Below are 17,103 nucleotides of genomic sequence, written 5' to 3' on the forward strand. Positions count from 1 at the left end.
CGCGCGCGGCAGCTAAGGGGACTGGAGGACGGCGGGAGGGGGCGGGGGCGCGGGAGGTGGGGCTGTCGTCGCCGTCAAGGCCCCGGGGAGCGCGGGGCGCCGCCGCCGCCGCTGCTCTTGTGCTTGGATCTGTCTCCAGGGCTGCACCGGGATCGGCAGCCGCGGCGGCAGAGAGGCGGGAGCCGAGAGCCGCCCCGCGCGGAGAGTTAGGCAGGGGAGCGCCCGCGCCTCCGCGGCGTCATGGGCTCCCTCCCCGGGCCACAGCGGGCACCAGCCGCAGGAACCCCCGGGCCTCCTCGCGGCCGAGCCTGAGCGACCCTCGGGTTCTCCGGCGCCCTCTCCCTCCGCCCTATTTTTTCCCCTGCTCTCGCCGCCGCTGCCGCCTCAGCTCTCCGTTATGGCAACGGAGCCGCCATCCCCTCTCCGGCTTGAGGCGCCCGGCCCCCCAGAAATGCGGACCCCACTGGCGAGCGAGACCGCCCCCGAGGGCACCCCGAAGCCGGCGGGCGGCAGGCTCCGCTTCCTCAACGGCTGCGTGCCCCTCTCGCATCAGGTGGCCGGCCACATGTACGGGAAGGACAAAGTGGGTAAGTGGGGGTGGCGCGGGGCGCGCCGCTCCCCTTCCGCCTTCGCGAGACCCCGGCCGGCGGAGGCACCGGGGGGCTCACTGACTGGGCTGGACGCCTGTGCTGGGGTGCACGCTGTGCCCTGGGTCTCTTTCGCTTCCCCCCAGAGCCTCGCGACCCGTGCGGCAGGGGCTCGAAAAGTGGGGCGATTTCTGGGATGTGGGGTGTCAGGCCCGCAGTGGGAGGTGGCGAGAGAGGAGTGTCTGGTCTCCCCAGGGAGGGTGGATACCGATTGGAGGCGGCGTTCGTTGTTAGTGAAAATAAGGAACTTCGTTTTTACTGGATGGGGAAGTAAATTTTCCCCTGAGCACAAGGTCTGTTTATTATAGGCGGGTAGCTAGTATTGCAAAAGAAAAGGAATGAAACGCAGATGATGCTAATCTAAGGGCTTCTCTTTTCGGTGCAGCTGCATAGCTGGAGGGGAAGAAAAAAAAAATTTTGTTTTTTTAATGTTTGTTTGTTTGGGTTCTGTTTTGTTTTTGGAAAGCTTGTCCCGGTTTATCTCTCTCCCCCGCCCTTTGGGGAGGTTTTTCTGATAGCTCGTGGATTTCTATGGGAGGCGTAGTTTCGTTAATGCTGAAACTCGGATTCACGGTCGAAAATACACCCTGCTGTTGTACTAGGATGGTACACAGTTAAGACAGTCATTCTTGATCATCTTTTTAAGACTGTATCTTTAGCTTGTGTAATACATTTTTTGAGTCACAGCGTTCAAAGCACAATCCAGGGCCTTTTTATTCTCTTGGTGATGTAAAAGTTCAGTTTAGGAACTGGAATTCACCTAGCTTACTCACACTGGTTCCTAGGCCATGATTACTTGGAGAATCAGATGTATGTGAGTAATGCGGATCTTTGACCTGGAAACCACTGAGGACGATTTGGTTTGTGCTGGTAAGATGATTCTGGTTTAGGCTAGTAAGACAATACTGACATTTTAAGGTGAGATAACAGGCCAAGGCTGGTTAAGTGACAAACCTAAGGTCATACAGCAACTGTGTGGAGAATCTAGAAACCAAGGGCCCTGCCTGGTAGCACTTTTTCCCCACCATGTTCTCAGTGGCCCAGTGGTAAAGAATCCGCCTGCCGCTGCAGGAGACTGTGGAGATGGGTTCCATCCCTGGGTGGGGAAGATCCCCTTGAGGAGGAAATGACAACTCACCCCGGTATTGCCTGGGAAATTCCATGGACAGAGGAGCCTGGCCGACTGGCTACAAGCCATGGGGTCTCAAAGAGTTGAACAAGACTGAGGGAACACACACACTTTGTGCTTGCAGAAAACCACTCAAACGAGGATTTTTTAAAATGGATGGGACAATGTATTTGTGTTAATTGTCAGAGAACAACATTTCCCAATTCTTTTCTCTACTTTTCTCTTTTTCAAAGTTAGGGGTTAATGATGAGTCAATTGTATTCCGTTTTTTCCCTTTAAATTGTTAAATTGTTACTTCCTTAGAGACTGAATCTTTTTATCCCAGCAGCCTCCTGCGGCCTGAGGCTCAGTTAAACTCCGGAAATGTTGAAAGAGTGAAAATTATCAGTTCTTTTGATACACCCAGGTTAGAAAACAAATAATTGTTCTCAAGTGCTTGGCTTAAATGTAAGGAAACATTATCGAGGTGCTTAGAAGAGAGACATTCTCCTGTTTGTCCCCTCTGTTAATGGAAGTTAATTATGGAATACTTTTTAATAGATTTATACTGCATACCTATTGACATATATTAATGAATTGTAAGGATGCTATTCCTAATAATATTCTAGAGGCATGAAAAAAATAATTGTTTCCCTAAGGGCCCCTAAGATGGACTTACATACGAAGGAGAATGAACAAAATATCCGAAATTAAATCACAAACACTTTAGTGTGACTGCTGCTTATCAAAGTATGTAATAGTGAACCTGTTCAGAATTATCTCTGACTAATAACAAATGTACCTTAAAGCTACATTGCAAACAGTGACTGAAAGAGTTTGTCATCCAAATGAATTAGTCAAAGGAATAGTATAGATTCTGGAATCTGGAGTCCTTAGCTTTATTTATTATTACATTTAACTTAAAATGTTATTAGTGAAAGGACACCTGAATGATGATAATCTACTTTATTCATAGCATGGATAACAAGATGGTCAGTAATTCAAAGTTCAAGTTTATTATGTCTCTGTACTATCATAAATCACTTAGAGTTGTAAAGTACATCTTGTAGTTCATACTTTGGCTATCAACTGAAATTCTCAGAATAAACTTTGCTAAAGACATTATGGATTTTTAAAAAAAAATTATTACTACCCTTTAGTAAACAGGGTTTTTCAGTTTAGGATTAATGTCTTACCTATTTCCAAAAGGGATTTGTTGGCTTTATTAAATTAAAATTTAAAAACATAGAACTAATAGCACCAAGTACTTGAACAGAAAAATAGATCTTGTTATATATCGTTATAACTGCTTAAGAAGGGTATGTTATAGTTCTGATATCAAGAGCTGTATTTTTTGTTCTTCAGTGAAATCATTTCATCAAAGTATGTTTATGTCTTATTTTTAAGAATACACAAAATATTTGCATTTTCAAGTTGTGAATTGTACATGATCTTTCAGGAAAAAAAGTTTAAACATTATATCAGTGCCTTTCCCCCTATTTTCCCTTTCCCAGGGCAGTCACAAACACTGGTCACTTTCTGGTGTATCCTTTCAGGCCTTTGTTTCTGGTCACATATGTAAACACATTAACACACTTCCAATTTTTCATACAAATATATCTGCAACTTCTTGCTTTCATTTTGTATTGTGTTATATAGTATGTCATTTTCATGCTTATAATATACTTCATCTAAAGATTGTTGTATTCTATAGTGTGGATATGAAATTTATAGTGTGGTGATGAAATTTTAGATTTTCACTGTTTTTGTCTTTTTCTTTTTTGCTGTTAAAAATAATGTATTACACATTCTTGTACATTATAGTATACCTTGCACATTATACAGCCTTTTTTTTGGCCATGCTGGCCTTGTAGGATCTCATTTCCCTTGACCAGGGATTGAACCTGGGCTTCAGCACTGAAGGCCTGGAATCCTTACCACCAGGGAACTCCTGGGTCTTGTTTTATACAACTTTTTCTATAGGTATGTTTCACAAAAATGTAATTGCCATCAATTTGAAATCCTGAAGCGTACCAAAATGTAAAATCCTTTTTTGTTTTGATATTTGACATGTACCATTAATTTCCTTCAAACGTCCTTGAGGTTTTAAACAAGTTGAAATCAGGTATTTGTATCTTAATCCAATTTAGGATATAGAAATGAGATGGTCTATAGGGAAAAGAAGGATTTAAACTGATATTGTTCTGGGGGGAAAACCCACAACTATTTTGGCTTACTGCTGGTCTATTTTTTTAAGATACTCTGAAACTAATTGAGTTAAAATAATTTCAAACTTACAAAAAAGTTACAAGAACAATATAGAGAATTTAACGTTTTTCTGAATTTATCTCTCTGTATATACATACTTATTTTTACCTTGGGCTTCCCTGGTGGCTCTGTGGTAAAGAATCCACCTGCCAGTGCAGGAGATGTGGATTTGATCCCTGGGTTGGGAAGATCCCTTGGAGAAGGAAATGACAACACTCAGCAGAATTATTGTCTCTGAAATCCCATGGACAGAGGAGCCTGGTGGGCTACAGTCCATGGGGTCACAAAAGAGTCAGAAATGACTTAGCGACTGAACAACAACATTTTTCTTAACTATTTGAGAGTCGGGTGCACACATCATGCGCCTTTCTTTACACAGTAATACCTCAGTGTGTAAATCTTAAGAATGTACTTTAGTGTGTATTTCTGTGACCACAGCACGTTTATCAAATACGGAAAATTTAACAGTTTGATACGGTGACAGAGCCGTGGAGCACAGCCCTTAGCAGCTGAGCTCCATGACCGCCTCACACCAGACGCCCCCACCCCCAGACAGGTAGCGGTCCTCTTCTGCCATTGGTTGACACCACAGTGGGCCCCTCCCACAAGCCACCAACTGTCCGTGAGCAACCGGTAGTGGTCCTGCTCTGCCATTGGTCGGTGCTGTAGTGGTCCCCTCCCACGAGCAACCAGCTGTCGGTGAACTACCATTAGTGGGGGATTCAGCCAACAGTTGGGGGAGTGGGGGTCGTCAGGTGGAGATTGAGGTAAGAGGCAGACCCCAGCCTTCCCCTGGGGGGCCCTCCAGCTCACCCAACCTTGGGCCGCTGGATGATCTGGGGGGCCCAGGGGACAGACTGGGGGCTGTATTCTGCAGAGCTCCAGAGCCCTGGCCAGGGCCACCCTCTGGCCTGGCCCAGGCTTGGGGACCGCAGTGAACTTCTCCTCTACTCCTGCCTGTGCCAACTAATGGCAGTGGTGGTCTGCATGGAGCACCATCTGTGGGCGCTGGCCCCTGCCATTTGGGCGGTCTGAGGAGCTTGAGAGCCAGATGGGTCCTGGGCACTAGGCCCCCTCACTGATGACAGTTGGGCAGGGTCTGGGGACCTGGCCCCGAGGGAACCACCAGCTGAGACCTGCCTCCTCTTAACCAGGACCTGGATCTCATACGGTGAAATTTGTGCCTTGGGATCTGGTTTTTTCTTGTCAGAACAGAGAATTACACATTAACACATAATTTGGTGGAGGTTTATGGGAACATCATTACCTGACCATGACCTGACCTCGGGAACAAAGGATCTGACCATGCAACAACTAACCACACCCCTCACTCACCTTTCCTTTAACAGTGCTTTGCTGATAGCTCTTGGGAAGTTTGGGGTTTTTAAGGCATGAACTACTGATCTCCTTGCATGGCCCTGCAGTAAACCTTTCTCTGTTCCAAGCTTGTTTTGGTATCGTTTGACCTCACTGTGTTGGGCACACTAACTTGTGTTTTGGTAACAATACAGTACTTCCATCTATAGTCCATATTCTAATTTTGTCCACTGTTCCAGTAATGTCTTACATTTGGTTTTTTCAGGATAGGGTCTAGTCTATAATCATTGGTTGCATTTAGTTCTCTTGTCTCTAGGAATTTTATAATTTGTAAGAGTTTCTCAGCCTTTTTAAAAATGATAAGACTTTGAAGAGTACAGGCTAGTTACTTAATAAAGTATTATTTAATTTGGATTTATGATGGATTCTTACGATGAGATTCAGGTGATACTTTTCTGGCTGGAATGTTATACAAGTGATATATAAGATATCCTTTTTAGGGTATCACATCTAGAGGTCCACACTGTCTATCTGCCCATTATTAGTGATGTTAACTTGATCATTTGGTCCAAGTGTGGTTTGGCTTCTCCAGTATATAGTTAATATTTTCTCCCTGTGTGACTAAGCTGTCTGTGGAGAGATATTTGTAAGTTCTTGCAAATATTGGGATCCTCATACTTTAACCCTAGATTAGACATCTAATGATGATTCTGCCTGAAGCAACCTTTACTCTGATAGTTGAAAAATTGTGATTTTCTTTTTTCATTCTACCACTCTGTCTATTTTAACAGTCAGCATTCTATAGTCAGTGAGGTTGCAGAGTCAGACACTACTGAGTGACTGAGCACTGATTCTAAGAAATAGCTCCAGGAGAGTGCAGGGGGTGGGGGCAGCCCCTCTGCTCACAGATATAGAGAGCAAACTAATGATTATTAGAGGGGATGGGCACTGGGGAGGAGTGAAATAGGTGAAGGGGATTAAGAGATACAAACTGTGAGGTATAAAATTAGTTACAATGATGTAATATACAACATAGGGAATATAGTTGATATTTTATTTATTGAAGCATAGTTGACTTTGTAAGAAAAGAAAAAAAATAGCTCTCTTATTCCTATGTGTATGTGTGTTCTCTTTTATGATCAATTTGGAGTCATGGATTTTTATAGTGTCATAATCTATTATAGAACTTGTTTATTTTGCTGTTTAAATTGTCCCAGATTTGACCAGTTTGGAGCACTTCCTTCCTTTCTGTCAAGCTATTTTTTTTTTTCAATAATTTTTTTTTGGTAGGGGTGGACACACCACATGACCTGTGGGGTCTTAGTTTGCCAAACCAGGGATTGAAGGCCTGCATTGGAAGCATGGAGTCTTAACCAATGGACTGCCAGGGAAGTTCCCACAGCTCTGGAGCCTGCCATCTCTCCAAGGAGCCCTGGTTCATTTTTAGTGGGAAATGGTTTTTAGAAACCAAGATCTGGGTGCAGGTTTGCTTGTTACCACTGGAATGTCATTGCTTCCAGGTCTTTTCAATGGACATTACTAAAAAGTGTGTATAAATATTTTAGAAATCATAATTGCATAACTGATACTTCTAGTTTCATTCCAACTCCATGGAGTTCTTTTCCTTTTCCTGATTCTAAATTTGTATTTTCCATTTACCTCAGTGAGAACCTGGCTGCCAGCAATATTAAAATTTTTTTAATCCTATGATCGTCAGAATTTCTATACCCATACTACTGTAGAAAACAAACCTAGAATAAAGAATTCAAGATTAGATTGCCTTTCATTGAGGATATGTGGTTAGAAATTTTTCAGAAGCTATTTGGATTAGGAATTTTTGTGTGTGTGGTTATTTTTACTTCCCTCTTCTCAATGGTAATATTATTCATTTGAAATATGTTTGTTTCCATTTAAATTCATTTCTCTTCCTTCAGTGATCCGTTTTTGAATGCTTAGAGAATTAATATGCTTCCAAAAGCAAAACTTTCCAAAAGTATATCAGAAGTGTCACTCTCTTCTGTATCACTCCATCCCATTTCTCAGCATCCCCTGTAGATAGCCAGTTTCATTGTTTCTGATTTATCTTTTCTGAATTTCTTGTTGCAAAATTAAGCAGATCTCTTATCTTCTTCTTTTCCTTTCTTCTGACAAAAAGTAGTATGCTGTATATACTCTTTTGTACTTTGTTTTTTAAACTTAGCAGTATCTCCTGGAAATCAGTATTAGCAGTTCATAGAGTGCTTCCCTATTGCCTTTTTACAGCTTATTAGTACTTCATTGTGCATATATACCTCAGTTCTTTCAGTTTCATATTGGACTTGTTTTACTGGTTTGTTTATCCTAGCAGTGATACCTCACTGTCTTAAGTTAAGCTGCTGTATAATAAATCTTGATGTATGGTAGAGTAAACATCTCACTTCTGATTATCTTGACTATTTCTGGCCATTTGCATTCAGTGTAAAAGTCTTACACTAGATTTTATCTAAATAATTGATTCTACTGTATATCATACTTCCTTTTTAAGGAATTTAAAAAATTTTTGTGCTGGGAAATTTCAAACTTAAAAGTTGCAAATATAGAACAACAAACTAATATATATTACCATTCATCTGGATTTGCCTATTAATATTCTGCCACAATTGCTTTATCGTGTATGATAATGATTTTGTGGAACCATTTAAAACCAAGTTGCAGGCATCATGACCTCTTGTCTATCTCCTAAAAATAAGAACATTTTCTTATCTAACCTTGGTAAAATTATCAAATCCAGAATATTTATCATTTGGCTTTTGCCACTATTCCTATAATATTTCTTTATAGCAGTCTCCCCCCATCTAAGGTTATATACTTTGCATTTAGCTCTTATCACCCTCTAGTTGCCTGTCATACAGAGCAGTTCTTAAAATTTTATCTTTATCTTTTTTAACTGTGAAATATTTGAAGACTATAGGCACATGTCTTTTGGAATATTCTTCAGGATTCTCTACTTATTTCCTTATGACTAGAATCAGATGATTGCACTTTTTATAAGAATACCAAATGAATTATGTTGTTTCTTGAAGCATCAGGATGTCAGCACAGGATGTCAGTTGCATTACTGGTGATATAACTTTGATCGGCTGATTAAATGATGTCTGCCAGATTTTTCCACTGTTAAGTTTAATTTTTCCTAATGTAGATAAATAATTTGAGAGGAATATTTTGAGACTGTTAAACATCCTGCATGTCATTGGCATTTTCGCAAAGTGTTACAAGCACTCGTTAATATTTGACCAACTCAACTAATTACCATCTTAGCTGGAAAATGATGTTCTAATCTCTTATTCCTGTTACATTTGTTAGTTGGCATTCTTCTTTAAGGAATATAGATTTTTCTTCTCTCTTTCTTTAATTAGTAGGAGGGACTGCTGGGTTTTTCAAACTTCAATGGATGGATCTTAGCCTTTATTGTTGCTGCTTAATTCTGATGCTCAATTGTCCCAGATTTTGGCAGTGGGAGCTTCTTCAAGCTGGCTCCTGTGTCTTTTTAATGTTCCCATATTTTAAAGCATTTTCTCAGTTTGTGGCATGAAAAGATGTCCCATGTTCTTCTTATACCTTTCGTGTCCCAGCCTTAGAATAAGACACTATTTTCTCAAGAACCTCGTTCATTTGCGGGTGGTTGTTGTTCAGTTGTCCAGTCATGTCTGACTCTTTGCAACCCCATGGACTGCAGCATGCCAGGCCTCCCTGTCCCTCACCATCTTCTGGAGTTTGCCCAGTTGGAGTCACGCTTATTGCATCAGTAATGCTGTCCAACCATCTTATCCTCTGATGTCATCTTCTCCTTTTGCCTTCGATCTTTTCTAGCATCAGGGACTTTTTCAATGAGTCGTCTGTTCGCATCAGGTGACCAAAATACTGGAGCTTCAGCATCACGGCAGAGTAGTGTCTCTGTTTTTCAACACACTGTCTTGGTTTGTCATCGCTTTCCTGACAGAAAGCAATTGTCCTCTGATTTCATGGCCTGTAGTCACTGTCCACAGTGATTTTGGAGTCAAAAAGAGGAAATTTGTCACTACTTCCACCTTTTCCCCTTCTGTTTCCCATGCAGTAATGGGACCATGCCATGATCTTAGTTTTTTTAATATTTAGTCGTAAGCCAGCTCTCTACTCTTTTTTACCAACACAAGAGAATACTTTACACATGGACGTCACCAAATGGTCAATACCAAAGTCAAATTGATTACATTCTTTGTAGCCGAAGATGGAGAAGCTGTATATACGGTCAGCAAAAACAAGACCTGGAGCTGACTGTGGCTAAGATGATAAGCTTCTCATAGCAAAAGCCAGGCTTAAACTAAAGAAAACCAAGAAAAACACTAGGCCAGCCAGGTATAATTTAAATCAAATCCTTTATATGAATTCACAGTAGAGCTAATGAATAGATTCAAGGGACTAGATCTAGATAGCAGTGTGCCTGAAGAACTATGGACAGAGGTCTGTAATATTGTGTAGGGTGTGGCGAACAAAACCATCCCAAAGAAAAAGAAAAGCAGGAAAGTTAAGTGGTTATCTGAGGAGGCTTTATGAATAGCGGAAGAATGAAGAGAAGCAAAAAGCAAGGAAGAGAGGGAAAGGTACATCCTTTGGGGATAAATGGTATTTAAAAACCAACATCTGGGCAACAGGTATACTCATTGCTCCTTGATTGTTATTACTGTTGGTCCTTTCAGCAGAATGAATTAAGAAATAATTTCTCATTGGTAAAAATTAAAGTTAATATTCATATCTGTAATTAAAATTAATATCACAGAGTTCTTTCTTCTCCCTATTCTATATTCATATCTCCTTTTTTTCTCAGAAAAGTGTCTTCCCAAACATCAATATATTTATTCATCTTGAAATATTTAAATCAACTGTATGTTCCTGGATTAAGGTCCACGTGGTTGTGATAAATTGTTGTTGTTCAGTTGCTCAGTCATGTCTGAGTCTTTGCAACCCCTTGGACTACAGGATGCCAGGCTTCCCTGTCCTTCACCATTTCCCAGAGCTTGCTCAAACTCATGTCCACTGAGTTGGTGATGCCATCCAAGGATCTTGTCCTCTGTCATGCCCTTCTCCTCCTGCCTTCTGTCTTTCCCAGCATCAGGTTCTTTTCCAATGTGTCGGCTCTTTGGAAACATCAGGTGACCAAAGTATTGGAGGTTCACATTCAGCATCATTCCTTCCAAAGAATATTTAGGATTGGTTTCCTTTAGGATTGACTGATTTGATCTCCTTGCAGTCCAAGGGACTCTCAGAGTCTTCTCCAACATCACAGTTCAAAACCATCAATTCTTCAGCACTTAACCCTCTTTTATGGTCCGACTCAGACATATGTACGTGACTACTGGAAAACCATATCTTTGACTATAGGGACCTTTGTTGGCAAAGTAATGTCTCTGCTTTTTAATATGCTGTCTAGGTTTGTCACAGTTTTTCTTCCAAGGAGCAAAAGCATCTTTTAATTTCATGGCTGCATAATTTTGGAGCCCAAGTGGTTTTGGAGCCCAAGAAAATAAAGTCTGTCACTGTTTCCATTGTTTTCCCGTCTATATGCCATGAAGTGATGAAAGCAGATGCCATGATCTTAGTTTTTTGAATATTGAGTTTCAAATCAGCTTTTTCACTCTCCTCTTTCACCTACATCAGGAGGCTTTGTAATTCCTCTTCATTTTCTGCCATTAAAATGATATTATCTGTGTATTTGAAGTTATTGATATTTTTCCCAGCAATCTTGATTCCAGCTTGTGATTCATCCATCCTGACATTTCGCATGATGTACTCTGCATACAAGTTAAATAAACAGGGTGACAATATACAGCCTTGATGCACTCCTTTCCCAATTTTAAACCAGTGTGTTGTCCATGGTTGGTTCTAACTGTTGCTTCTTGACCTTCATACAGATTTCTCAGGAGGCAGGTAAAGTGGTCTGGTACTCCCAGCTTTTTAAGAATTGTCTACAGTTTGTTGTGATCCACACAGTCAAAGACTTTAGCATAGTCAGTGAAGCAGAAGTAGATGTTATTTCTGGAATTCTCTTGCTCTTTCTGTGATCCAGCAGACATGGGCAATTTGGTCTCTGGTTCCTCTGCCTTTTCTAAATCCAGCTTGTACATGTGGAAGTTCTCGGTTCATGTACTGTTGGAGCCTGTCTTGGAGGATTTTGAGTATAATAACCTTGCTAGCATGTGAAATGAGTGCAATTGTGGGGTAGTTTGAACGTTCTTTGGCATTGCCCTCCTTTGGGATTAGAATGAAAACTGACTTTTTCCAGTCCAGTGGCCGCTGCCGAGTCTTCCAAATTTGTTGGCATATTTGGAGCCCTGCGATTCCTGGGCTCTAGAGTACAGGCTCAGTAGTTGTGGCACATGGGCTTAGGTGCTCTGGGCTCTTCCTGGACCAGGGATTGAACCTTTGCCTCCTGCATTGACAGGTGAATTCTTTACCACTGAGCCACTGGGAAACCCCTATCTAAGTTGTTGAATTTATTGGTGTGAAGTTTATAATCCTTTTATGCTTTTAATGTTTGTAGCATTTGTAGTGACATCTCATCTTTCATTTATTTCTAATAATGATTATTTGTTTTCCTTGATCTGTCTAGCTGGAGGTTTATCAGTTTTATTGATCTCAGAGAACCTTTTAGTTTCACTGATTCTTTTCTGTTGTCCATTTTTATTGCACTGATTTTTTTTTTTTTTTGCTCCTGTCTTTCTTTAATATCTTTTTTTCCCTGCATCTTAAGTTGGAACCTTCTTTCTTTTGCAATATAAGCATTTAAAACTACACATTTTTCTCTAAACACTAAGTGGTACTTTTAGGTGCATTCCATAATTTTGATATGTTGGTTTCATTATCACCTAGTTAAAATATCTCCTAATTTCCCTTGTGAATTTTGATCCATGGATTAGTTAGAAGTGTGTTTACTTTCTGTCTATTTGGTATTTTTTCCCAGATGTCTTATCATTACTACCATTGTGGTCAGAGAATATTCTCTGTGTGATTTATTTTTTGTAGTCCAGCAGATGGTCAGTTTTGGTAAAAGTTCCATTTATACATGAAAAAATATATATATTCTGTTGGACGTAGTATTCTATAAGTGTCAGTGTAGTCAAGTTGTTTGATACTGTTGTTCAAGTTTTATATATCATTACTAATGTTCTGAATATTTGTTTTTATGAATTATTGAGATAGTAATTGTGAGTCTATCTTTTCAGTTTTTGTTTCATATATTTTGAAACTGCTACCATTGTGTGTTAATGAATTGACCTTCTTATCATTATGGCATGTCCTCAATATTTCTTTTCTTGAAGTCTATATGACATTAGCATAGTTTGATATATAAGAATGTTAATATATCAATTTTCTTATGAGTAGTATATATTTTTTTAACCCCCCCATCCTTTTAACCATTTTTGTTTTTGTATTTAAATTTTGTTTTTAAATGTCTAGGAGGTTTTTTTTTTCCCCCATAGTATTTATGATTCTCTGGGCTTCCTGGCTCTATATAGTTTGTTTTTATTAGTTTTGGAACATTTTAGACATTGTCATTTTGGTCATTTAAAAAAAAGTCTTTCTAATAACTTGGTTACATAATTGAGATTATATGGAGTATGTAATTAGCGTATATGTTTTCCTGTGTCAAGTATGTTTTCTATTAATGAACGCAAAATATGTTTATTGTAGAAATTTCTGTTAAAAGTTACCAAAAAAAAGTTAAATATTACCTAGACGATTCCATCCGCAGAGAGAAATTTTAACATGCAGTTTTTTTTTTCTCTTTTTGTGTTTCAGTTTGGGTAATTTCTGTTGCATGCATGTGTGTGTGCTAAGTCGCTTTAGTCATGTCTGACTCTTTGTGACTCTGTGGACTGTGGCCTGCCAGGCTCCTCTGTCCCTGTGGATTCCTTGTCCCCAGATTTACCGATTTCTTTCTCTGTTGTTTTATGTCTACTGGTAAACCAGTAGAAAGCAGTTTTTAATCTCTCTTACCATATTTTTTATTTCTTACATTCCATTTAACTCAAAATATATCTGTGCTGAAATTCTGTACCTTTTCATGCATGTCTTACCTTTTCTCTTATAGTTTTTAATAGATTAATTATGGTTATTTTAAGTTTGACAATTATAACATCAGTGTAATCTCTGAAACTGTTCTGTATGTTGCATTATCTCTTGGCAGTGTTTTTTCCCTTAGTTTTTTATATGACTTGTGATTTTTTAATTAAAATCTGGATATCATATGTAGGACTGAAGTAACTGAGGCAAACAGTATTTATGCCTGAAATGAATATACCTCTTCTGCTAGACTGTTAATGTTGGTGATTGAATCAGTCTAGTCAGGAGTAGAGCCAAGTTTGAATTCTGTTGTTGTAGTTACCCTCTGTTGTAGATTGACTATTGTGCCCTCCAAAATTAATATATTGAAACACTAACTCCCAATTTGATAGTATTTGGAGACAGGGCCTTTCAGATTAATGAGGAGCGGCCTCAACCCATCTTCAGTTAGTTCAGTCACTCAGTCGTGTTCGACTCTTTGCGACCCTATGGACTCCAGCACTCCAGGCTTCCGTGTCCATCACCTGCTCCCAGAACTTGCTCAAACTCATGTTCATCGAGTTGGTGATACCATCCAACCATCTCATCCTCTCTGCCTTCTGCTCCTGCCTTCAGTCTTTGCCAGCATCAGGATCTTTTCTAATGAGTTAGTTCTTTGCATCAGGTGGCCAAAGTATTGGAGTTTCAACGTGTCTTGGCTCCCTCTTTTTATAAGTTTTATCTCCTCCCCGCTCGCCTCCCCTATGCAAGTTAGGACTAGCTAAGAAGGGGGCGTGTTTGTTTCACCTGAGGTATTGGTACTTCGATTTTCTTTTGTTCTATTTTTGAGGGCTTTTCCCTTGATCTTTTAGCCATTCCTTTTTCTTATTATAACTAAACAAGATCATAAGGTGGGACCTGATCCGATAGGACTAGTGTCTTTATAAAAATAGACATGAGAGAGTATACTCTTGTTTCCCCACCATGTGAGGACACAGTGAGAAGGTGGCTGTCCACAGGCCTGAAAGATGGCTCTTGCCAAGGTACCTGGCACCTTGATCTGGGCCTTCTAGCTCTATAACTGTGAGAAAATAGGTTTGTGTTGTTTAAGCATCCAATCTTTGGTATTTCAGAAGTACAAGCAGACTAATATACCTTTAGTGTATCATGGGCTTGAAATTCCTCTGTTGTAATCTTCTGTTTAGAGTGAGAATGATTTGCTGGAGTATTTTTCTCAGTATTCCTTTCCAGCCTTCTGCTTTAGGTCTTCTTTGCACCCATGCTCCAAAAGTGTTTTTTCTGTATGTTCATGCCCCTCCTCCACATGTAGACTACTATTGCTTATTGGTGACAGACCATGTCAGAAAGTGAGAGCTGCCCCAGGGCATGGGGGTCTTGGATTTTAAGGGCTCAGTAATTTCATGTGCTAATGAGGGTGGGGAGTATTCTTGTTGGATCTGGGAAGGGTGGGGATTTCCCAGGGTTTGGGCCACTGCTCACCTTCTGACCTTTTATGATCTATCTTGTAAGTGTCTCAGCTTAAGTGGGGGTGATTTTTAGTACTGGTGGTTGTATGTGTTCAGTCGTGTCCTGACTTTTTCGATCCCATGGCCTGTAGCACACCAGGCTCCTCTGTCCGCGGAATCTTCCAGGCAAGAATATTGGAGTGGGTTGCCATTCCCTTCTCCAGGGGATCTTCCCCAACCCAGGGATCAAACAAACCCATGTATGTCTCTTATGTCTCCTGCATTGACAGGTAGGTTCATTACCAACTGTACCACCTATTACAATGAAGGTATAATGAACTAAAGGTCAATGATTGGACTGTTCTCAGAGCCACCTTAGTTTTAGCAGGTTCCAGCCAGTCTGTATCCCAAGGGTTACACCCCTTCATTTATCTAGCATGTGTGTCCTACCCTTTTCCCTCCTGTCTAGTGCTCCTTTTTTTGTATGGGAGACAAACTCTTTAGCAAGTGAGTTTCTTTCTCTTCCCCCAGCAATAGACCACCTCTGGAGTCAGGACTCATCATGCTTTTCTGTTCCCTCTTTGCCTCCAGGATTAAAGGATTTTTTTCTCTGACTATTTTCCCCATCTTTGTGCCTTGGGGGCAATATGATTTACTGCCCTTACCCTAGAAGCTTAAGAATTTTGTTCACAGGGGAAAAGGTTCTGGGAGGAACTGTTTTTTCCTGTAGTCGTGTTACCTGAAAAATTGGGTTTCTCTTGGTGGGTGTTGAGCCAAAAGACATAACCAAGTCAAAGACTGGAAGAAGAAGAATTTATTCCCTGCAGTAAGTAAGGAGCTCTTTCCCAAAGCAGTGTCTCCCCAAATGGTAAAGTTGGGCAAACTTTAAGTTAAGGATGTATGGAATATTCATGAAGGGGCTTGAGCAGAGGATTCAGTATAGAATCGGGGCAGAGATCCATAGAGTCCAAGTTTTAGTTGATTGAAATCGCAGAGGGTTCGAAAAGGAAACCTCATCATTCCATCCTTCACTGGAGTAGGGCGTAGTTCCTGAACAGCTATGATCTGTACCAGATTGTTATATGTATAACTTGAGGAGGAACTAAGACTTTATCACTGAACTACTGTTTCTTGGGGCTTCCCTGGCAGTTGAGAATGTAAAGAATCCATCTGCAATGAGGAAGATCTGGGTTCAATCCCTGGGTTGGGAAGAACCTCCGGAGAAGGAAATGGTAACCCACTCCAGTATTCTTGGCTGGAGAATCCCCATGGACAGAGGAGCCTGGCAGGCTACTGTCCATAGGGTCGCAAAGAGTGGAACAGTAGTGAGCGACACAGCACATTGTTTCTTGACTGTTTTTACTTTGTTCCTGCAATCCTTCATTTCCCATATTGTTCAGTTGCTAAGTTGTGACTCTTTGTGACCCCATGAACTGCAGCATGCCAGGCTTCCCTGCCCTTCACTATCTCCCAGAATTTACTCAAACTCTTGTCCATTAAGCCGGTGATGCCATCCAACTTCCCTTAAGATTGCTAATTACTGGGTCCTGTTCAAGGGCAAGCATTGTGGCCAAGCTTAGATCCCCAAACGACTTAGACCTGAAATGGTTTCTCTTATGTCAAGAAAGCTGTGCCTGGTTCTTTTTCTCCAGGGACTCCCTGCCGTATCCACTTACAGGAATGGTGTCTGCTTCCTCAAGGACTGTACCTTTGAGGGTTGCTTTTTATCTTTTTATTCAGTTTTTTTTTCTTTTACTCCAGTCTTTCTCTTGGACACAGAGAAGAGTTTCTGAAAAAAATGTTGAAAGTGTTTTGTAACTTTTTGAAGTCAGTATTCTCTCCCTAACCTGTATTTTGTTATTGTTAACTGTTTGTTAAAAATATTAGCTGAATTTTTCTTACTGCCTTGTAAGGTAGTCACATCTTCTTGCCGTGTGCTAACATAAGCCAGGGAGTGCTCGCATTGGGCATATCGTAGTGGTTAGATTATATGTTTGTAGTTTACAGTCTCAGTGCTCTAATGGTTTCAAGAAAAGTTATAATTTTGTAGATTATCTAACTTTTCCTTATTTTTATATGGGAGTGGGTGTTCTTTCAGCTTTTTGTATCCTATGTAGAAGTGGAAGTCCAGAATTATTTTTCTGACCCATTCTCTTTTCTCCTTATGATATTCCAACTATGTGTTTGCTAGAATGCTTGATATTATCCTACAGACTACTAGTGCTTTATTCCGTTTTTC

The 17,103-nt window shown here is 40.5% G+C and overlaps 1 protein-coding gene across 3 annotated transcripts in view; it reads left to right on the forward strand.

Annotated features, from left to right (window-relative positions):
• The first annotated feature begins 77 nt into the window (after nt 1-77).
• Nucleotides 78-17,103, forward strand: part of IPMK (inositol polyphosphate multikinase) — a 55,411-nt gene continuing 38,385 nt past the window's right edge. For all 3 annotated transcript variants that reach the window (XM_065922812.1, XM_065922814.1, XM_065922813.1), the window contains exon 1: nt 78-587. In XM_065922812.1, coding sequence (XP_065778884.1) covers nt 398-587 — 190 coding nt within the window. In that variant the 5' untranslated portion in view covers nt 78-397. The remainder of the gene's footprint in view (nt 588-17,103) is intronic.

The sequence above is a fragment of the Muntiacus reevesi genome, chromosome 2, assembly GCF_963930625.1.
Source record: "Muntiacus reevesi chromosome 2, mMunRee1.1, whole genome shotgun sequence".
NCBI classification, from domain to species: Eukaryota; Metazoa; Chordata; class Mammalia; order Artiodactyla; family Cervidae; genus Muntiacus; species Muntiacus reevesi.